This window comes from Melanotaenia boesemani, chromosome 11, assembly GCF_017639745.1.
Source record: "Melanotaenia boesemani isolate fMelBoe1 chromosome 11, fMelBoe1.pri, whole genome shotgun sequence".
Classification (NCBI taxonomy): Eukaryota; Metazoa; Chordata; class Actinopteri; order Atheriniformes; family Melanotaeniidae; genus Melanotaenia; species Melanotaenia boesemani.
In genome coordinates, this window is record NC_055692.1 from 11,430,385 (window position 1) to 11,453,533 (window position 23,149).

General features: G+C 37.6%; 2 protein-coding genes across 5 annotated transcripts in view; one reads left to right on the forward strand and one right to left on the reverse strand.

Annotated features, from left to right (window-relative positions):
- Window positions 1-17,231, reverse strand: part of nf2a (neurofibromin 2a (merlin)) — a 38,068-nt gene extending 20,837 nt beyond the window's left edge. Inside the window, exons 1-5 of one of the 4 annotated variants that reach the window (XM_042000651.1) lie at window positions 17,043-17,231; window positions 16,841-16,927; window positions 12,964-13,089; window positions 12,725-12,847; window positions 8,294-8,377 (exon numbers count right to left, since the gene is read on the reverse strand). In XM_042000651.1, the coding sequence (XP_041856585.1) occupies window positions 8,294-8,377; window positions 12,725-12,847; window positions 12,964-12,975 (219 nt within the window). In that variant the 5' untranslated portion in view covers window positions 12,976-13,089; window positions 16,841-16,927; window positions 17,043-17,231. Of the gene's footprint in view, window positions 1-8,293; window positions 8,378-12,724; window positions 12,848-12,963; window positions 13,090-14,216; window positions 15,096-16,840; window positions 16,928-17,015 lie in introns of those variants that run through there. The other 3 variants (XM_042000650.1, XM_042000649.1, XM_042000652.1) reach the window with 3 other exon arrangements.
- Window positions 15,641-23,097, forward strand: fbxo21 (F-box protein 21). The gene is made up of 12 exons (XM_042000646.1): window positions 15,641-15,980; window positions 16,545-16,680; window positions 16,860-16,969; window positions 17,163-17,284; window positions 17,947-18,093; window positions 18,257-18,390; window positions 18,477-18,613; window positions 20,257-20,436; window positions 20,723-20,855; window positions 21,062-21,252; window positions 21,352-21,509; window positions 22,125-23,097. The coding sequence occupies exons 1-12, from the start codon at window positions 15,757-15,759 to the stop codon at window positions 22,364-22,366; spliced, it is 1,914 nt and encodes a 637-aa protein (XP_041856580.1). The 5' UTR covers window positions 15,641-15,756; the 3' UTR covers window positions 22,367-23,097.
- The last annotated feature ends 52 nt before the right edge of the window (window positions 23,098-23,149 follow it).

A 23,149-nucleotide genomic window follows, 5' to 3' on the forward strand; every position in this document is an offset into this window, starting at 1 on the left:
GATGAGAAATTGATTTATTGAGGTGTTATGGCACCATTGGGCCTTAGTTAAGCTAAAGATAGGATGACACTCACAAATTATTTCAAGTAATCTTTAATCAAAGGCAGCAGCTGTTTCTCAAAGGACATCTTCCTGTTAATATCAACAGTGGCTCAGGTGACCACTAACTAAAGGATAAACTACACTCTGTGGAGCCCAACTGGAATGTGTTTCTGGTGAAGAAAATCAATTAAAAGTACAATAGCAACAAACACAGGTATCCCCTAGGTGGCCACAAACTTTTGGAATGAGGTTGATTATTTTAATGTAGCTTATTTTAGTGTGCAGAAATTGTGAACCAAAACTCAAACTATTTCTATAACTGGGTGTGTGAACAAACAGTTGTTTAAAAAATTACATAACAATAACAAAACACTATATCATAGCTCAGAGTTTTGATGCAGACTAGGAGAAAATGTAAGCTAACAATATTTCTGAATGAGTTAATCAGGTTTTTCAGGGTTTGTTATGTTTTTGTTCTCCTTGTTTGAAAATATCACCAGCATGGTAGAAACATTTAGCCTCAATTAGCTTAATTCATGACGAGTTAAACTTTACAGCACACTGTATTTAACATAAACAACACCTGCTGCAGAAAACACCTTAAGCTACACAGTGTCAGACCTCTTCTTATAGGTCCTGCTGATGATTGTCTGCTTTGTTTTCTTACAAAGGCTGTATTATATTTTCTGGTGGTGCAGCAGTTGGTTGTCTGGTTTCTTTGTTTAGATCATTAAGCTATTGTTGTTGCTATGTATCTGTTGTATTTTTGTCTCTTTTTTCTTCTCTGGATGGATCTTTGAGCCATCTATCCATCTTCCACCTCTTTTTTGATTAGCATATACATGTAACTGAGCAATATCCAAAGTAAAGAATACACATGTATCAAGGGGGAGCCTTAAATCCACAAAGCTTTATTCCTACATATCCAGCAAGCTCCTGTTGGCAAAGCAAATTTGTCCAACACAACAAGGCCACTACACCAACATTCTGCATGCTATGATGGTGGACAGGATAATTAATAAAAATGAATAAATAAAAGTAAAAAGAAATAGTGTCAGGATATCATATATGATTCAAGATACCATTACTGTCCTTATACAAATTATGATGATGGATTAATTCAAATAAACACACTTTTATAGACGCATCTTTTCTAATAATTTCAAACACTTCTTAGTTACATAAAGGTCTGCAATTTGTGACTAAATCAAAATTTGGTACGTGCTTCCTGTTTCAGTATCCTCCTCTAATGCAGCCTCCTGTTGACTGGAATGAGCATCCACATTATGGGAGGGGTGACCAATGTGGGGTTGAAATACTCTCAATGCAAAGATGACAAATTCTAATGAGCACAGAATAACAGACTCTAGCTGAAAAGAGCAACTCTCCTCTTATATTAAAAATCATATTTGCGTCACATTATATTACAGACTGAGACACAGCTCTGGGCCTTGTTTTAGTCACCTGTGAAATACAACGATTCCCACCAGTGTCATTCATGCCTGTTATCCTTCCACTCCACTCCCCAAATGGCTGAGGGAGACAACCTCTCCCAACTATTCAACCTGTCTGCCAAAGAGGCTCCCTTTGCCTGTTTTCAAAGAGCAGCTGTTCCATGAGATCCCTGGTCAACACCTCCATGCAGCACTGCACCTACTCAGAATACAAAGCAGGAAGCATTGAAACCACTGAAGACCCACAGTGGGTGAACTCTTGGCTCACCCAGCATACACACACAGTCATGAGAAAAGTACACCCTCCTGAAATGTTTATTTTGACACATTTTGACAGCCAAACATTTTCTCCTCTTTGATACAATGCCTACAAATGAAGGTGATATAGCCAATTCCAACCACAAGGAATTCTGGCTTGTTCTGTTTTTCAACAATATCATTAGAGGTGAGATCAATCTGTAGAAAAAGAAAGTACAAAAGCTAATATGACTCCCATTCTCAGAAGCAACTTAATGGAGGCATTTTTAATAAACATCCACCACTCTCTGTCTTCAGTTTGCTGTAATTTTTTTGTTCAGTTCTGTACGTTTTTCTTCTTTATTCTTCTTTTTGTGTTCTGATGATATTCATCGTGTTGAATGGGCTACATCTGGTTCATCTTTATCTTTTGGAAGGCCTGCCATTCTCTCCGAGCACTCTGATATGACGCAGAATTCAAAGATGAATCAGTGACTGCAATTAATCATTCCCAGAGGCAGCAAACTCAACATCAAACCACAACGTTACCACCACCCCCCGATCAATATGAAATATCTTTTACTCAATGTTTAAACATGTACTTTGACATGTGGGAGTATTCGAATGATATCTAGTTTCCAGGAGACTGATCTTTTTCAAACTTGAATTGAGAAAGTGACAGATAAATGTATGTTTAAAAAACACTCCTCAAATATGTGTTAAATACAATGATTTCGGCTATTTCTGACGTGTTTATGGGAGTCTAGTAATAGGAATCTGAAATCTGTAGAAAGTGTGGACATTTGACATCTAACAGCCATATGCATTTAAAAAAAATCACTGCTGATAATTTTAAATATTACCTGGGAATAAATTAGGTCCCACCCCACGGTTCACGACCATGGTGAGGGTAGGAATGTAGATCGACCAGTAAATTGAGAATCTCACCTTGTGGCTTAGCTCCTTCTTTACCAGTGCAGAGACTGCATCACTGTGGATGCAGCACCAATCTGCCTGTTGATCTCCAGCTTCATTCTTCCCACATTTATGAACAAGACCCCAAGATACTTGAACTCCTCACCTCAGGCAGGATGTCATTCCTGACCCAAGAGAATGGGATTCAAGCAGGCGAAATTAGTTTCCTCTCCAGAGTGTCTGACCTCACCTTCACCAGAATTAGGGTGAGGCTCGGTCACATTGAGAGGAGCCATGTGAGGGGGTTCAGGCATCTGATTAGGATGCCTCCTGGACCCATCCATGATCTAGTGTTTCAGGCATGTCCCACCAGGAAGAGGCCCAGGAATGACCCAGGACCATGCTGGAGGAGCTAAGTCTCTCAGTTAGTTTGGGAATGACTCAGGATACACCCAAAAGAGCTGGAAGTCTGGGCTTCCCTCTTAAAGCTACTGGCCCTGCAACCTGATATCGAAAAAGAGGTGGAAGATGGATGGATGGATGGATGGATGGATGGATGGATGGATGGATGGATGGATGGATGGATGGATGGATAAATGAGGTCACAGCTGAGCATGCTTGTGTCTTTTGATTAAAATATTTTTTAGTAGAAACCCTTAACTATAATTACCGCTTTATGGTTTTATGACTCAAACCAGCCAAACTGCAGTTTACATCAACTTCTCTTATTTCTCTGTTGCTTTGCTTAATAGTGGCAATGAAAGTGTCTTTGGTAAACACTTGGACGTTGTATTAATTGTGTGCATCCTTAAGTCCGAGAAATCTGTATATGTGATGTATGAAGAAATTTCAACAAGGTGTTACTCAAACAGACAGACAATCCAAACACATAAAGCTTTGTCTCTTAGCTGTCGCTGGAGTAGAGGCAAAAAGATATGTTATAATCCCTTTTATCTCACTGTATCTGTCATGCACTCATGTACAAGTACAAAATCCCTTGCATCTGTTATTCTGTTAATTCTATCCCTCTTAAAAATGTAGACATTGTAAAGACAACTTTTATTAGCCTACTTCCTTTTCTATTTCTTGTTAACTATACAGTACTGTACTCTCAGACTGTGACTCAACACACAGATTCTGTGTGTGAATAGCCGTACCTAAACAGAGTTCCGATTCACATTAAAATGGAAAAAAAAGTCTTTTCAAGCACTCTTAGAATAAGACTTTATTCTCTTTATTCTCTAACTGCCGACTTCAGGCTGGTATAATCATGATTAAAGATAAGCTCTGGCACCAAAGTAGTTTCCACAGTGTAATATACTCTTCTCCGCTAGCCGCATGGTGGATGTGCACAAAAACAGCTCAGGCAGACAGGGAGAAGAAAGAAAGTCTGCCAAAACCTCTCAACAGCTGCAGTGCTAAACAAATACCTGTTTCCCTTTACAATGGCAGTGCAGTCATTCTGACTCTAATCAAAGTAGACTGCTGATTAAATGAAAACAAATTGGGGCCTCATAATCTGTGCTGCTTCCAGAAGGAGGCTGCTGACACCTTGGAGCACAGGACACAACCTGATTTGTAGGTTTTTCTTGATCCATGCAGTCTCTTTTAACCTAGGCTTGTTAAATTGCCATGAGAAATGCAAGTCACAGGGAGCTCTTGGTCAAATCTTTGAGGTAGGGATCTGGTCTAAGTAAACCTTGTCTGCCTGTCAAAAAGCTGTACTGCAGTCTCCCTATGGTTTTCTTGGGGATTTAAAGAGATGGAATCCTTCAAGCAAAACGACTTGAAGCTTATTAAGGGACTTTTTTCTAACACAGCAATTTCCTTAGGTGACAGGTAACTGGTTTGATTCTCATCCAATAAATTAAAAATAAAATGTATGTAGTGGCTTTCATGCAGAAAGGATTATGTGGGTTATAATGTCAGGTTTCCTGTGATGTGATGATAGCTACAGACTTGGGTCGCTACACAGTTCTGGTTTTACTGGATATAACGTGCTTTTGATACTGTAGATCACAGGATATTGAGAACTACACTTGAATCAACTTGAATTTCTGTCCTCGAGGGGTTTTCCTCATACATGAAAGGAAGAACTATTAATGTTGTCATCAACAATGTAATGTCTGACGTGTCCAACCTCTGTTGTAGAGTTGCACAGGGTTCTGTTCTAGGTCCTGCTTTGTTTTTATTGTACCTGATGCCTCTTGGTCAGCTGATTTGTGGCTTTAAAAATGTGTCCTATCACTTTTACGCTGATGATATTCAGTTCTATTGTTCTTTCAATGACTCAGAGTTTCACTCTTTATCTGTGCTCCTGGAATGTATGTCTTGCATCAAAACCTGGCTTTCTTCAAATTATCTTCAGATAAATTCAAGCAAAACTCTGATCATTGCTCCCGATGAAAAGATCCCCCTGATCAAAAGTAATCTTGGTGCTCTGGGCTCATCTGTTAAAACCAGCCTCAGAAATCTTGGGGTTGTGTTTGATCAAGCTATGTCTGTCTTTGGAGGGTCATTCCTGACAGTTGACCAAAAATTGTTTTTATCATCTGAGAACTATCTCTAAAGTTAGAAGAATGTTGTCAAAATCAGGTCTTGAAATGATCATTCATGCTTTTTATCTTATCTTGTATTGATCATTGTTTTCACTTGTTTCAATAAAGCGACTCTTAACAGACTTCCGTTTGTACAGAACTCTGCCACCAGACTATTGACAGGTACACCCAGAACACCCCACATCACCCATATTTTATCAAGACTTCATTGGCTTCCAGTCAAATTTTGTATTGACTTTAAAATTTTAGTTTTGATTTTCCAGGGGTTATATTGTCAGCACCCCGATAGTATATTGCCAACTTGCTGTGTCCCTACTCCTCAGGGCGCACCCTTCAGTCTTCATGCCAGAGCCTCCTGAAGGTCCCAAAGACCTGTTGTAAAATCCAGGGAGACCTGGTTTTCAGGCTGTAGCCCTCAGACTATGGAATGACTTGCCCCTGTCCCTCCTTGTGGTCGACTCCATGGAATCTTAAAAAGCAATTGAAGACTATTTTATTCAGGAAAGCTTTTGGTTGAGGGTTTAACTTTATTTATTTTATTAAATTATGTTGGTTTATTGTACCTGTTTTATGTGCAACACTTTTTTAATCTGTGAAAAGCTCTTTATTTACTTACTAAAAAGCAATTAAATGAGTGCTCATCATGACAAAGTCTAAACAAAAGAAAGACAAAGATCAGTTTGGAGGTGGGCTGAATATGAAAATATCTCATCATTGTTAGAATAAAAAGCTTTTTATTTACCTTATAAAGCTGTAATAATCTGTAAAACTTCCATGCACATCTTCCTTGGCTCTACTCCACTCATGTCAACAGAGGCCAACCAACAAGTCATGATGATGAGAGCTCACCTGAGGGGGTCATTTTGATCACATGCCTGAACTAGTTTAATTGGCGCCTTGGAGTGTTTTTTCCTGATATTTTAGCTCCTCGGCTGTATGGTCTTATCACATTTCACACACCAGCTACGTCAAGGAGAACAAAATTGTAGTTCAGTCAATTCAGTTCAGTCATTTGATAACTATTAATAGTTATCAAAATATTGAGTTAACTAAAAACAAAAAGAAAGACCTCCGAGAATGTTCTGTGGTATCAAGAAAAACATAGCATTTCCTCAAAGTAACTGTGTTCTGCCATGCCACAAGTAAGCATCACTACTGTTTTATTCCTGCAATGCTGTAATGTAGCTTTCTAATCACCACACTCTGCTTGTCGAAAGCATCAGAACCATAGCTGCACTTATTACCTACTTCCAAAACATCAACTAAGATGCCTGACATTTCATTAGATACCTAATACATCCCACATGTTGACACGTGCCTGTAACAAGATATACTATTCAGTTTACTTGTCAGATGTTTTAGGTTTATGACTGAACATTGAGAAAGTTGGCTCAGTCAGGTTTTACTAACAAAACTGCAGATGTAATGATCATGCTCCATCTTGCTCTTGCTTTTGAAGGCCACAACATATTAACCTATTTGAGAGAAGCCACCTACATCCTACCAAAGGAAAGAAATACAGTTTACAGCAAGGTCTTTCGTTCTTGTGGGTGATGACATTTACTCCTACTGCTTTAATGTGCTGTGAGAGCACACACAACTCCTTCATTTGTCCACCAAACTGGACAATAAGTGTCCTAATAAGTTTCCACTAAATTAAAAAGAGATTAAATAAGATTGTGACATCTTAAAATCAAAACAAATCAGTGCTGAAGGAAGCAAGTCAAAACAGCCACCCTTCTTATTTTCTGTTCTAAACTCCACATTGCCCTGTGACATTTTTAGTGGGTGGTCCTGAAACAGTGGTAATTGTCTTCAAAGGATTTTAAACTAATGTCTAAATGCTGCTGTAATAATTTATCCAGTCTCATACATTAATGTTCTAGTGAAAACCTAATAAATGGTTCAACTTTACCACCTGTGGATGTAAACTAGTACCTAGGTCAAATATTTAGCTAAGTATAACATGTAGACTCAAAAATAGACAATGTCATAGGGAAAAACTGCTTTCTTTAGCTAAAATTTTGCTCTACAGATCAACTAAGTAGCTTCGTGTATGCACAGTGTGGCTCTCTTCATAACTGTCAAAGGTTGCTATATCCAAGTTAAAACCAATATACATACAATCTGATTAAACGTCTGTCTTTGTGGAAGTGCGTGCTTTTAATTAAAGAAGTTACATTATTCAGTAAGGAAATGCTATACATTTCTTTTTTGCTCTTACAGACACACTTGTGCACAAACACACAAGAGCCACAATTCCAGCTTTGAATAAGACGACATTATGTGCAAGAAATAAATGCGTGTATAGGGAGAAATGTTCCTATAACAGCATCAATGCATTGCTATACTCATGAGTGTCTGCACCTTTAATAAGATTTAAAATACTGGAATGCAATCAAAGTGATTAGACCTGGAATTTTATAAATCTTATTTCTGAAAAGGCCTTTCAAAGACTATCTCTGTAACACATGAACTCCTGACTCCTCATTGCAGGTCCTGCAGCATTTCATGAGAAAGAAAAGGAGTTCTAAAAATCAATACTAAAACTAGCACGTGAAAATACACTGTGTGCTCCTCTGGTTCTTATCAGGACTCAGACAACTGAGATCTGGATCAACTGCTGCTGATTTATGACTTTTCTGAGGGGAAGCCAGACATGAGAAGATTATAAAAGTCGAGCCCACAGGTAGCAAAAATAGACAGTCTCGCTTCAAAGTTCTGAGAACAAAAGATGGAGAAAAACTAATTCTATTTCTTCCAAAACGCACAAAATTAACTTGTGTTGCTCAGGGCTTCTTCGTTAAAATATGTTGTCACTGCCAAAAAGGATTTATTACATAAGGAGTAAGCTAGTAAGACAGTTACATGCAGATAAAATATTCCCTCATTCAAGTTAAATCTGTGTCTATGTTGCTCTTCTTCAAGACCTGGATATTGTTGAATGCAGGCAGAAAATAATATTTTGATTGAAATTATTTAGGATCTCATTAATTCAGAACATTCATAAGGATACAAAGATCACTAGATGAATATAAAGCTGTTTCAAACTGATCAAGAAAAAATCTTAACATAAAGAGAACGAACCTTGGCATGGACAGCATAAGAGGCCAACAGCACAGACGCCTCAGGGGGGCAGTGAATCTCTTCCTCAAGGATCTTCTTCTTCACCTGCACAGTAACCAAGCATGATCAGCTTTGAAGAAACCATTCTCACACAAAATTCAATGTAAGAATTAACGATAAATCTAATGTGCAGTACGCTTTTTACCATTTACCAGAAAAAAAAAGAGGCTGTTTTTCAATTCGTCTATGTGGAAAATTATTTTCTGTAACAAAAATCAGGACAGCTACTGTCTTTTTTTTCTTATATTCATTTACACAAGAGAGGCAAGAGTGATACAGAGACACAGTGGGTATAAAACAGACAGACCATTTAAACTGAATAATATAAAGGGGAAAAAGAACAAATGCCTTGGAGTAGTAGAAGTGACAAACTTTCTGACTGCTGAGTTTTCGACAGCTGGAACAGTATTCCCTAATCTTCCGATAGACAAATGTGGGAATTAAACTTAGCTAAAAAAGAAAAAAGAAATCAGTGCAGCAAAAAATCAAGTTTCAGTTATATAAAAATAAGAACATGCCCTAAAAACTGTAGAATTTTTTGACATATTTAAATGAAAAGAAATATATATATTTTTATTACAATACACATTTATCAAATGAATAAGTTAATATTGTGCTACAAAGAAAAACCATTTTCAACAATTCAGTCTTTAAAAATATCACAATGTTTTCTTTTTTGTGGGAAAATTAAGTATATTATTATCTTCAGAGAGTGGTATTACCCACTTCAGCAGAAATTCATTCTTTTGGGGTGTTTGTCCAACAGTTGACTTTGACTGACTTCATTTTCAACCACTGTTTTGTGCAAAATTTCTACAGCTTGCATGAGGACTTTACTCCATATGCAGTTCATTTCCAATCCCTGAAATAAACAACGATATCGTCAACTTCGGCAAAGGCTTCAGCTTTTATCGCCAGAGGTTGCTGAATGGTTATAACTTGTTGGCTTCATTCTGTCAGATGCTAATATTTTGAGACATACGACACACTGGCATCTCTCTTCATTACAGGCCATAGATCATTAAATTACCATTACTTGACTATTACCTGGTCAAGACCAGAGCAAGATATGCCTTGTTATCGTCAAGCATCTTAACTTCTCTTACTGCAAACTGTCCAGTTCTTCAAGTCGCAAAGCAACATCAAACCAAAAACATTTACCCTGCAAAGCTTCAACACTGACAAATTGTTCTTAATCTGGAAAGCTGCGTTTGATCTTGGCCCAACATGTCAGCAACTTGACAAAACGGCAGCTTTTTTTGTAATCTAAACTATTTGTAGGTGATTATTTTTGCAGTAGGATGAATAATGAAAATAAAAATGAAAAATGGGTTCTACTTTGAAATCATTTAAAAGGAAGTACATAAGTTATATAGTAATAAAGTATCATGATAAATGAAATGCAAAAGATCTTGTTGTGGGTAATTTTTGTACAAGTTGCTCTTACTATTAGTTGTGGTGATGATGTAAATCTTTTATTTAATGTTAATTTTGTTGTAAATGGTATTTTGGTAACATTGTTTTGGTACTGGGTAGGCACTTCAAAAGCTACTAACGTCTACCTACACCCTTTCGGTTTTGTTTTTTTCAACTTCTTTCTGTAATTTTTTTTAAATGTTTTATTTACTTTCACAATACCGAAATAAATACATTTTGAGTTTCTTTTTTTTAATTCCCTGCTAGATTTATAGACATCCAGAGCCTTTTATCTGGAGGCCTTGAGGCGCTTTCATATCTCGGCATGATGACACCCCACTCTTCAATAGCAAAGTGAACAGACCCTTGTTGTCAGGGAGTTAAAGAGGCAAGTTTCAATTAACTCCCAAATATGATTTTAATCACTGGCAAAAAAAAAAAAAAAAAAAAAAAAAGCCAGAGCTCCTTATTATTATACCTTTTCTATATGAGCAATCTTGGCTTTGTTTATATTGTTCTTTTTATTTAAATTAGGAAAACTATTAAGAAATGTTTCACTCGTTTGTGTATATCACCTTTGTTTTAGGCACAGTTTCAAAGATGTAAACAGTTTCCATTTATCACTGAAGAGCCTTGAAATTGATAACTAGATGCCCAGGTAGTTGCTCAGTTTATAGATATCTGCAAACTGTGCCAAATATAACCTTATATTTTTATATAATGGTCACATGGGGACCTATTACCACTACAGCAACATTCTTTCATAAGATCATTAAGCTGATCCAAGAATAAGTAGTCAGAATATTATAATTATGAGACAGGGTGTGGGAAAGCAGTACATAATAATTAAAGGAAAGCATCTCCCCATTTTTAACCATTTGTGTTATTATTGCATCTTTCCAGAAGCTGCCTTCATGTTTGAGAATTCCTTTCGGTGAATGAAAAAAACAAGCTTTAGGTCTACAGTTTATGAACTAAATTACAAACTTGCATCTCGCCATAAAATGCTCAAAGCAGGATTATAAGGTCAGATGGGACAAACATGCTTTATATGTAATTATATAAGTAGCCAATTTAAGGCTTCACACCTTGTCATTTGCAAAGCCAGTCATGCTGTCGTCTCTTGTTTCGAATGGACAAAGGTGCAGAGACAGAGGTGACAGCCCCTAATCATGGCAAGCACTAAGAGGCTGATGCTGCAATCCCCCTTTTTCAAATGAGAGCATGTTGCTGCTACGGTCGCAGGCTGATGCGACAAACATGTGCATGTGTCTGTGCAAGGTCTCTGAAATGTGTGACTTGAGTGTGTGTGTGTGTCTGGATCAGTGATCATTTCTGATAAGCACTAATCCAGCTGTCATGCCTGTGACACTATCTGAACAGGGGCCGCCTCCTGACATTATGGGAATTAATGAGAGCAAAGTAATAAGAAGACAGGTGATGTGATGCACTACACATTTGTATTCTCTTGTTGTAGCTGTATATTGTTTTAACTGTTAAGTAAACTAATGTCTAAAGTCTTATTTCTGAGAAATGTTTTAATTTAAATAAATAAATAGACCCAGAGGAAAAAATTTCATAAGCTTCTTTATCCAAACGTTGGGGAAGGAAACTACACTAAAGTCTTAACTAAACCAGTACAATAGGCCTAATGTGATGGAAAATGTTATGAAGGACAAGCATCCCATGGGGAATATGTCATTAACTGGGCACATAACTGATTCTTTAAAGCCTAATTGGCAACTGATAAATGTGGCTGATGGTATTGGATGATGAGAGCACAATAACAAATATCATCTCTTACTACCTGTATGGTGTGGCAGGCTGTGCAGGAACTCCCCCGGAGAGTATTAAGTGGATAGAAAGGGCAGTGGTAATATGTTGTGAACTGATTCCACACGGCTGCACACAATCAGACCAGGACAATGGAAAACGTGTATTACAGAGTTGTGCTCAACAATTCTGTGAACAGGTGCCCCTGTTGGCACGAGTTAGGAGCAAAGAGGAAGCTACAGACGAAGCACATAAGCTACATGTGGGTGTGCAAAGCTGAAATGGATAATCTTAAATATGCAGCATCTTAAAGGCTTTAATCACAACTATTTTTAATGCATTAATTTTAAATTTTTCTTATTACAGCAAGAAAACACCCACTTTTATGTTTTCTTTTAAAGCCTTAAACAAAGCCCCACTGTGGGAAAATTGGGAAAATGTGGCTGCCCACTAGCCAGGCAGTAATCCCAAACTTCTTCTAAGAGACATGTTGGATTTTAGATGTACCTCGAAATGGCCAATCAACGTTTCTCCTGTCTGTGTGTCTGCAAGGGTCCAAGAAACAGATTTTTCTTGGACCCTTATCCATTGACAGTCCAGGTCAAAAATGGGTTTGAACTTTTCTGCAGATGTCTGCCTAAATTTGTAACCATGCAAAGTGTAAGCATCACAAGTGGATACTTGTTTGGAGAAGAGGTTTTATAAAGAATTTCATCGTTATCTACAGCTTTAGGATTTATAATTACTAATAATAACAATAAACGGTGACAATAACGGGGAAACAGACACTAAGATGGTAGCTTAATGTCACAACAGACTTCTCAGAAAATTCCAAAAGAGCTCTTCTTTGTAACAGACTATGAATAATTCTGTTTGTATAAACAACAGGGCTGCATTGTTTGCTGTCCAAATTCAATATTTGCAACAGTCCACACAGCATAAGGATGCAGAAACAAAGAAGTGACCATTTAATAACAGGCAAGATAATAAATCATTGTGGGTGTACATAAAACCATCTCAAAAAGCAACTATAGTACAATACACACACATAAACCGGAATATGGCAAAGGTATATATCTCACCAGTTAAGTCAAAATGATTAAATATTTTATGCTTCTTCTAAACAACTTGTGAATTATCAGATTATATTATCAGAATCTACTTACAATGACAAAACCTGATACTATTCATATTTTCAGTTACCTGCAGAAAGAAGAGATGCTGAGTGATATCTTGGACCAGCTCCTCCTCTGCATTTTCAGGGTAAAACTTGGCCAGGAAGTGAAAGGTGATTGGTTCTTCCTTTGGCACCTCCTGATCCAGAACCTGCAAAAACAATATCCAAACAAATCAGCATTTGCAAAGTGTCGCTTTACAAATTCTACACTGACAATGTTCACATGGCTAAAGCCTTTAGGTAACAACCATTACATAGGTTTAACCTTTTTTTCCATCTTCAGCCAAGCCACGGAGTCTTTTATAGTGTACTGAAGCCCAAAAAACCATGCTTCCCTCAGGCCCAAAGTCCGGCACACAAAGTCGAAAAGGTCTTTTCCTTTCCACTTGACCTGAAAAAAATAAAAACTTTCAGCCTTTATTTTATTCTTTGCAGAAGAGATATAACTTACATTTGTCCTATATTAGCGCACAATAAAAGGACTTAATAATAAGTCCTTAATAAAAGTTGAAACATAATAAAAGATTAATTAAATCTTATACTGAAAAGTAAGTTCAAATGCCCACAAAACTATTATTTCCAACATTACCTATGGTTTAAATAATGGACCCAAACATGTGACTTAATCAAGGCATTTAAAGGTTTTTCTCTTTTAGTCTCTGTGCTAACTCAAGTTGCAAGCTAATATCATGTGCATAAATAAAATAATAATAAAAAAACAAAAGAAATATGGATAGTAATGTGCAGCAGTGATGGAAAAATGGGAAAACTTTCCTTCAAAGACAGCATGAACATTTTATTTATAAGACAAGGACTTGTTCAATCTTATTTACTAAACCCAAAAGTGATATGATCAACATTCGGGCACAGAAAGTAGAAGCCTTACACACCACAGTGTAATGCTAGTTGCACTACACTAATGCTAGTTGCACTACATTGTGGTGTATAATTACCAAAACCAAATGTTAACCTTGGTGGGGTTCCTCCCTTTTAAATACAGGGATGGTATTTCCAAGCTATTTTAATGTTTTTCGTTCCAATACACCACCAACATGGTAATATGACACAGCAGATGCACCAAAAGCAGAGCAAAGATATCAGTTATGCATGAAATTGGCCTAAATCAATATAATTAAAAGCAGAATACAATATTTCAGCAAGTCCTGTCAGCACTGAAATGCATAAAAAATTCACTGATTCCACCTGCACCTAAACCAAAAGAGAGATAAAGTGAAACACATTTGGCAGTTACCAGTAAACCCACAATACGTGCTTGTTTGGTACATTGTTATTTGCTGCCATCTAGTGTTGGAAAACTTTGAAGCACGCACATTAAGAGGAAGTCTCGCGCGCCCACACATTATTTCAGCAGTCTCAACAGAGGATCGGCACAGAATTTAGTTGTAGCTGCATTACAGTTGAAAATCAGACAGCAGAAGAACTCATATTTCATGTTACTAAACCACTGACAATGTGTACATACGTACAAACATAAATTGTACATAAGTACAAACCCACCTCGCAGCTGAACTCCATGTCTGACTCCATAGTACAGATCCTCACGTTGAAGTTCCTGGCTTGTTTTCTCATCAGAGAGTTAAATCCCATTTTTGCTGCTAAGGTACTTGCCATCATTATTAAACTAATAAAATGACTGTTCAGTTAATCAAAGCTTTTCCCACGTTCCCTACAATTAAACTGCACTGTCAGAACATTTCTCTAACTTTTTTTCTACTCCATAAGTGCAAAAATAGTCACTTGGCATAGTTATCGACAAAGACGTCCAGATGAGCATGTGACTTTTAGCTCGTTCTGCTTGTAAGCCAGTTTCATAAAAGTCTTACAGGCTTTTGACATATCATTATTTATTAACGCTTCACATATTCTATATTTATGAGTGTTGTTTTCTTATCCCACTGTCGCTGACAAAGAAAAACTGCATAAATACATGTGACAGCAGACAGTGTAGTGTCCTAGATGAGCTACTAACGATAGCAGAAAGTAACTTAGCTAGCTAACATTCAAATTACATCCTAAATAAGTTAACTTTTTAATAAAGCTACACGACTCTACAAAGTGAAATTCGTAAACATGTTTATCTTGGTATCTGAGAAATTATTAATCAAATACTTCCCCTCAAAAGACTTCGAAACACTTGTTGTAACGCAAACTATGTTGAAAGCGGAGTGGCTAACTGTGGCTAACAAGCCCCTCTCAACTACAGCGCAATGATGCATTCATGTGCTGTTTATAATGTAGTAACAACTATTTAAAAAATTACTCCAAAATGTGCAAAGAGCCAAAATACCAAAATAACTTTACACAAAACCCTGTCCTTTTATTTTGTGTAACTATTTGTATATTAGTGGAGCCAAGGGAGGCTATTCATGTAGTTATGTATTTGTAAGCCTGTCTTTCTTTCTTTCTTTTTTCTTTCTTTCTTTCTTTCTTTCTTTCTTTCTTTCTTTCTTTCTTTCTTTCTTTCTTTTTGTATCATACAACAGTTTCAAACAAGTCAGCTTCCTGAGGCAGCCAAGCATCAATAAACGCACTGGTGGCAAAAAAACATTTCAAAAATGGTCAGTGTCAATAATAATTTGATCATAATGGTGGTGCATTAAACCCATTCATCAAATTATATATATATATATATATATATATATATATATATATATATATATATATATATATATATATATATATATATATATATATATATATATATATATATATGTGTATTCTGCTGCATCTAAATATATATATATTCTTCACTATTTCCTGACTAAAATTCTCCCAAGTGAGGAAAAAGTGAAGTCAGTTCATTTGATAACATTTTTTTTTCTTAATCACTTTGGCTCTGAAACCAGTCAAATATATTATATATTATATTACGAGTTCCCAGGGACCCTGAAAGCAGCAACGCTTTCTTCACCATTTACTTCTGACTGAAATGCTTATCCCACAGCCCTATATGGAAAACACTCCGCCCATAACCCCGCCCCCTGCGCCATAAAGAGGCGGCGCAACACCAATGAGGTAATCAGGGTAAACAGTAAAAATGGCGACGTCTATAGCCGGAGAGGAGCAACCAAGTCTAAACGGGATTGTTTCTGAGCCCCATACAAAAAAACTGACCGACCTGCCGACTGAGTTGCTCGAGCACATTTTGTGCTTCCCTGTCCTAAAACATGTCGACATTTGTAACGTTTCTTGCTGCTGCAAACGGCTACACGATGTTTGCCATGGAAGGGGGAAGGTCTGGGGACACCAGTACAAACTCAGGTGCTACGATTTTTGTGGCATTTTTGGCGAATTGTGGCTTCTGGTATTTTTCAGCGTTGTCTCCCGAAATCAATCTAAGTGTTGGGTTTTTGTCGTTTGCCTTGTTAAGGGCCATAAAGCCCTCATTCGCTTCTTGAAGGTGGGTTCGTTCACTGCGAACTCACGAGCAGCTGACAGCTCTTGACATTCTGCTGATGCACCACATTTGTCGTCACGCTAGTCAGATTGCAAGCATTTATTCTGCAGAAATGTACGAGGCCCGGAAATCAAAGCATTTCCAGTTTTTATTAGTATGATTCATTTTCGGTTTTACACCGGGCCCCTAGAAGTGATTTTATGTGACCTTGAATTTTACGTACAGCCCACGAACTGCAGAAATAGTGCAGTTCTTGGCAGAACCTCAGCCCTTCTTATTGATCAGCCACATTTTTCTACTTTATGCAAGAATGTGACGTATTGTGTTGGATTATCAAATAATCCAGATAGTAATATTCACAGTTTAAGAAAGGCTGATAATGAGTATGTCCACATTTTAATGCTATTTTTTTCTGCTTTCATCAACAGATGGCCAAGACTGCAGAGGTTTTACCGTCAGAATGACAGCTGTGACTGGCTCAGAGAATACAAAACACGCCACAGAGTTGGAATACAGATACGAAGGACTGTGGAATCAATCTCAAAGAGATTCTTCACAGAAGTTGTAAGTAATCTGCTTGTATTGAAGAATACATCATCATTATTACAGAGTTATTTTAGATGCAGCAGAATTAAACATTCATTTGCTTTAAGTGGATCAGTTTTTATATGTGTGCATGGATGTTTGTACAAGAATATATGAGCTTTCTATGTTGCAAACTAACCTGGGGATCTGTAACTCAGCCATGCGTTGGCCAGGTGCTGGGAGACAGCTTTGCAGAGATCGAGTCGCTTGGGATGCCAGAGCACTTCTGTGAAGATGAGCTTCTTTTCATACTCAACTCTGACAAGAGGTTTGAGCAATGCTTTGCATAAATTAAAACCAAAAACAATACATACCACAAACCAGACTTTCAGCTTCATTACCTCATTTCGTTGCTGATCATTTTTAATCCTCTCTGTGTCTGTGGTTGAGGAAGTTCTCTTGTAACTCCATCTTTATTGGATCGCTTATGTGTCTCTCTCTTGCTCTCAACCCAATATTAGGAAAAGTTTGACGCTGAAGTACTATGCAAAGAAAATCCTTTACTTCCTGAGACAGCAGAACATCCTGAGGAGTCTGAAATTCTTCCTGGAGCAGCCTGCAGAGCAGCAGTTGGCTTTAGAAGGTAAAACGTCAAGACTGGTCATTCTTAAATGTTTAAAAAAAAAAAACAATTATTACGCTGCAGTAATAAACAATGAAAGATATCAAGCAAAACACTACTGTATAAAAGTGTAATCTTAGTGTATAGACCAATATGACGCATAAAAACAATACATATCCTGACTGGTCATTCACTATGAATTTTTTTTTATACTTGATGGCAATAATTCACGTCATCTGAAACAGATTTCATCTTTTCCATGACCAGGCAATGTGTCTTTCGACATGGTTGTTTAAGGATTAAGAAGCTATCCATTGCATCAGGTGGGGGTTAAATAACTTGTCAGCTGAAAGATAATTGCCCAAGCAGTAATTATCCAGTGGGAGACGCATACATATGTGCTTAGTTAAATCCAAGTGGGAACTTTTTTTTTTTGGCCAGGTGGTGTACATCTGTGTTTTATTTTGACTAATGATTGAATCTTTTTATGGATGAAACTATGTGGCACTGAATGTTCAGTTTAACTTATTATGCACACGTGCCAAAACCTGTGGTTTGTTCGAATAAATAAGAAATTCACTGAATTTACTATGAAAGAGTTGAGGCATATAAAGCCAGGGATGGGGAGAGGTGGATTGCAAGAGTGTGACTTTATGTTCTCTGGGTCGTATCTGTCTTTTCAGGTGCAGTACTTGTGGATCAGTATTGTAACCCGCTGGCTGATGTCACAATGGACGGTATATCAGCGCAACTGAACGAGATCACAGAAAAAGTGAAGAAGATGCTGAGAATCAAGAACCCATCTCATCCGAGCCTGCGCATCGTTCAAGGTTAACACTAAATTGTAAAATTCTTGAACTTTTTTTTTCATAGTTTAAGTTTCTCACACCTTTAGAAACTTAGAGCCCAAGTCTGATTGTTGGCCTAAACACCTTTTTCTTTGTCCTTGTGGAAAAAGTTCTGATGAATTTTATCTCCTTGTGTAAAATGAAGGTGACCGCGCAATAGAGGACTTTGAGCTCCAGAGGCAGGTGGTCTGTGCCCTAAACTCTGTCTTGTACGAGCAGCTTCAGTACAAAGGGAATGAGTGTGACTACTACAACCCGCTCAACTCTTACATCCATCAGGTGGCTCGTTGAGAAAATATGCTTTTTTTCTTTTGTCTTTTCCTGACAGTTTTTCATTTTAACATAAGTTGTCTTTGTTCATTCAGGTGCTACTTCGCCGTACAGGTATTCCCATAAGCCTCTCTGTTCTTTACATGACACTAGCCAGGAAGCTGGGTGTTCAACTGGAGCCTGTCAACTTTCCAAACCACTTCCTGCTTCGCTGGTGCCAGAAACAAAGAGGGTATGTTTTGAAATGAAGATATTTTTATATTTTTCCAAACAACACATACATTAGGAGCTAACAGTCTTTTAAAGCTATGAAATATTGGTGTTTTTTTTTTTTTTCTACAATCCACATAAATTTTCTTTGTTTCTTTTATTGTGTTTGTTTGTTTTTTATATACATTTTTTACATTTCCAAATTGTGCTGTAGACATTTTTGTTAATTCTGCTATACCTGTGGCTGTTTCCAATGCTGCTGATCAACTCTAGTGCTTATTGATTTTTGTTTGTTTTTGTTTACTGGATACATGGGATACAAATATTATTTATTTGTTGCTTTATTTGTTTTCTGTGACATAAGCTACCATAAGCCAGATAACTGCTTGAAAAAACAAAACAAATTAGATGGTTGTTGCATAGGTGTTAAATCTAGTTAGAATAATCCATCAGTAAGTTAAGGTTAAGTAAAAATTGATGTTTCTGTGGAAACTAAAGTATGTTAAAAAGACCCATTTTTAAAATGTCAAATGTTAAAAATGAAGCTTTGTTTTTTGCTAGCTAGTTTTAAAATAATAAAATAGCCAGAGGTAAAGGTCTGGGCAGCCTTTTACAGTGCTGAGTAACTCTCCCTATGGCAAGTAGCAGTTATTTGTAGCCAGCTAGGAATTTTTTTTTTCTTCTTCTTCTTCTTTTTGTGGGGATTTTCCTGCTTTCGTTGTGCAAAAGGCTTCTAGTTCAGTAAGACTCTTGGTCTGTCTTGCTGCTGATATGAGGTTTATCCAGAAATTCAATGACGCTTAGGTCAGGGAGTGTGAAGGCTGAGGCAAAACCGGTTACTTGCACTCTTTTTGAGTAAGGATTAGGTGGTTTCTTTACAATCATCAATTTGTTTTGAAGCCATCAACTATTCACATTTAACTTTTTTTTAATAGACTTTGACGTTTCCTTCCAGAGTTTGCTGGTATTAAATCATTAATCTAATCTTGAAGCTACCAGTGAAAGACCTCTTGTGATCCCGTAGAATCTCCCCGAGGGTTTTTGGCTTTTAGTGGTTCTCTTCTGCCTCACCTGCATCATCCTATGAATAGTTTTCTTGGAAAGTTTTTCTTGGATCTCTCTTCTTTATTTCCTCTAAGGAGGTAGCTGCTTAAAGGATTCTTGGAACGAGGGCTGAGGAGTTAGAATATCTCTGATGTTTTGAAGTTTGCATCACCTGGCTTTTCCTAACATTTATTGTAAACAACATCATTATGGACTGAGAGCTTTGGGAAAGGAATATGAAAACATAAACCATTACTTTAAAGTCCCTTCTTGTTATTTTCCACACTACGGTTTAACCAAATCATAATAAGCCCCCAAACTTGCCTAAAATGGTGAAAACAATGTTGCATCTTGAACTTGTTGCCTGTTCGAGATCAGTTTATGTCTTTACTACTTACAGTAGTAGAAGTTTCTTTTTCACCAGTTGTCAGTGGTGGCCAAACATCTGCCTGCCACTAACAGGCAATTGTTAAAAGAAAAACAAACATGGAGATGAAAATCTCTCCTATACCTCAGTTTGAAGAGTTGAAAATGTTAATTATTCCATTTTCTGTAAGTCCTCAGCTGGACCTGCTCACAAAGTTTGTAATGCATAACTGCTCTGCACATTTATGCCTGCAGGAGTGACGACATCTATGACTTTGTCTACATTGATGCCTTTGGGAAAGGCAAGCAGCTGACAGCGAAGGAGTGCGAGTACCTCATTGGCCACCAGGTGACGGCAGATTACTACAGTGCCATTAGCACCACGGAGGTGCTGCTCAGGATGGTGGGAAACCTGCTAAACATCGGAAAGAGAGGGTAAGCGAAACTGAACCCATGACCCCCACAAGGTATGCAAAAGATGGATGGATCCAATTCTTTGATAGGGGGACAGTTAATACAACATAAATTTAAGATTTCTCATCCATAGATTTCTAATTTAGTCTTTCATTTTGTTATTTCACAACACCAGAATGCCTGGCCTTATCATATAGATTAAAACTGAATAAATGATTAGAATAAAGTTGATGGTGGCTGGAAATGAATGAAAAAAGTCAATGCAATATTTTGTTATGCATTATCTGCACTGTGATGTTTCCTGCAGGGAGGGAAATGAGAAATCCTACCAGCTGCTTAGGGACTCGCTGGATCTCTACCTCACTATCAATCCAGATAACGTGCAATATTTACTGCTGCAGGCACGCCTCTACTTTCACCTGGGAATCTGGCCAGAAAAGGTCAGAAAACTAAGAAGAAATAAGTTTTTGGCTCATTCTCTCTGCATGATTATTAAAATTAATTTCTATTGGTGTTGTATCTACTCCCTTTGTTAAGTTTTTTTTATACAAATAATTCTCTTTTTATTTTAACTAGACACCTAAGAATAAAATCATACTGTGCTAACTGCATTTTGAGGTCATGTAAATCCTGATCATGATCCCAGGTGCTAGACATCCTGCAACACATTCAGGCACTGGATCCCTCCCAGCACGGGGCAGTGGGTTACCTGGTGCAGCACACACTGGAACACATTCAACACAAGAAGCATCCAGTTACTCCTGAAGTCAAGAGGCGCAGTGCTCCAGAACATGTGGAGGTCCAGTATTCAGTCGGTCTTGTTATGAAACACAAAAGGTAGGTCACGTTTAGGTGTGGTACATAAGACATTTCTGTATACATTATGGCATATAGAATCCCTTAAATGTTTCCGTGCTGCTCCTTTTCCACTTTTAGGTCGGGTTATAACTGTGTGATTTACGGCTGGGACCCTAAATGCACCATGAGCCAAGAATGGATCACCACCATGAGGGTCCACCAACTGTCCAATGGGCCTAACCAACCTTTCTACAATGTGCTCGTACAGGATGGGACTTGTCGCTACGCAGCACAGGGTACGACTCAGGTCCACCTGCATGGTGACTGAAGAACAAACTGTAACAATAAAGCAGTGGTTGTAGGTTCTTTACTTTAAAAACACACAATATATACACTTACCACCCCAAAGACCGGGTTATTCCATCAGTGGATTATTTTTCTTCCCTGATGGCATGGGCATATTCCAAGATGACAATGCCAGGATTCCTCAGGGTCAGATTGTGAAAGAGTGGTTCAGGGAGCATGAAATATCATTTTTACACATGGAGTCCAATTCTTTTATCATTACTACAAGATCTTGGAGAAAAATTATTGCAACTCTGGACGGAAATAAACGTGACGTTGCTCAAGCTTGATGAAATGATGCCACAGCAAATGTGTGCTGTAATGAAAGCTAAAGCCGGTCCAACGAAATATTAGTATAAATATAAGTGGAGGAAAGCGCTTCAGAGGAGCTGCATCACCCCAATTGTTTGACCGCTTTTTCTTTAGAATGCTTGTCTCTGTTAGTTATATGATGAAACCTTCACTTTTAAATGCTGCTAAGTCTGCTTTGCTGGATGAATTACATTTTGTGTTTTCTTGATTAGCTAAATTAGCTACTCATACAACTCTTCTTTTTTAATCCTCAGAGAACCTGGAGCCCCACTCGGCTCCACTGGAGATCGGCCATCCAGAGGTGGGCCGCTACTTTTCTGAGTTTGCTGAAACCCACTACTTTGCCAACGAAGAACTACAGACACGATACCCGGAGGACATGGGTGAAACGCTGGGCACAGTACAGGAGCTTTATCACAGAGTGGCTCCTGGCTTGGGGAGCCAAGAGGAGGCTCCCGCCACAGACCAAAACAACCAACAAGCCATGTCAATGTAGCAAGTAGCTGTGTCCAGTCCTGGGTTACTGGTCACCCATTCTCAATTCACAATCTACTTAGCTGTCATTTTGTTGCGCATCAAGACCAGGTCCTGTGCAACAGAGTTTTGGGGGTTTTTTTCTTTTAAGAAAGAATTGTTACTATTATTGCTTTGATACACAATCAAATACCACAGAGTAGTTGTTGTAAACACAAAGTTCAGATCATCAAATCATTATATGTATGATGTTCATTAGCCTTTTCCAAATCCAGTCTTATAACTGGATTCAGAGAAAGTATTAAAATATAAAAATGATGCAGAAGTAAAGCAGTTTAAGTGGATTTGTAAATTCAGGATGAGTATCCAGGCACTGTAAATCCCCTCCTGCCTAAAATCAAGAATGCCTCCATACCCACATCTCTCTGCATCCAGCATCAGTCAGCATAACAAACCCTGAACCCAGTGCCACACACAAGAAAAAAAAGAAAAGAAAAGATAAAGAAAACACATTGTAAATTAACTTTTACTTTTAATTCTCCATCTTTAACAGAATCTCTCGCACTTAGAAAGTCTAACTTTCACATTCCTTGAACATCTTTTTTCCTGTATATTTGCAAGTGAAGTATGTAGAATCCCATGGCTCATCAATGTCTTCAATGGAAAACCAAGACATCAATAACTTAAAAGAGAAGTGACTGAGCTTGGAGGAAACTATAAAAAAAAATAAAGTATTTCAAGTTTTAAAACTTCCTTTCTGATTTACTTTACTTTTTTGTAATGCATAATGCAAAGCATGGTTTAT

Excerpts from the sequence above, each read along its gene's own strand:
- fbxo21 (XM_042000646.1), top strand. The coding sequence starts at position 15,757 with ATGGCGACGTCTATAGCCGGAGAGGAGCAACCAAGTCTAAACGGGATT. Across the intron at positions 18,094-18,256 it reads GAGCCTGCGCATCGTTCAAG|GTGACCGCGCAATAGAGGAC; the intron begins GTTAACACTAAA and ends TGTAAAATGAAG. Across the intron at positions 18,614-20,256 it reads TGGTGCCAGAAACAAAGAGG|GAGTGACGACATCTATGACT; the intron begins GTATGTTTTGAA and ends TTATGCCTGCAG.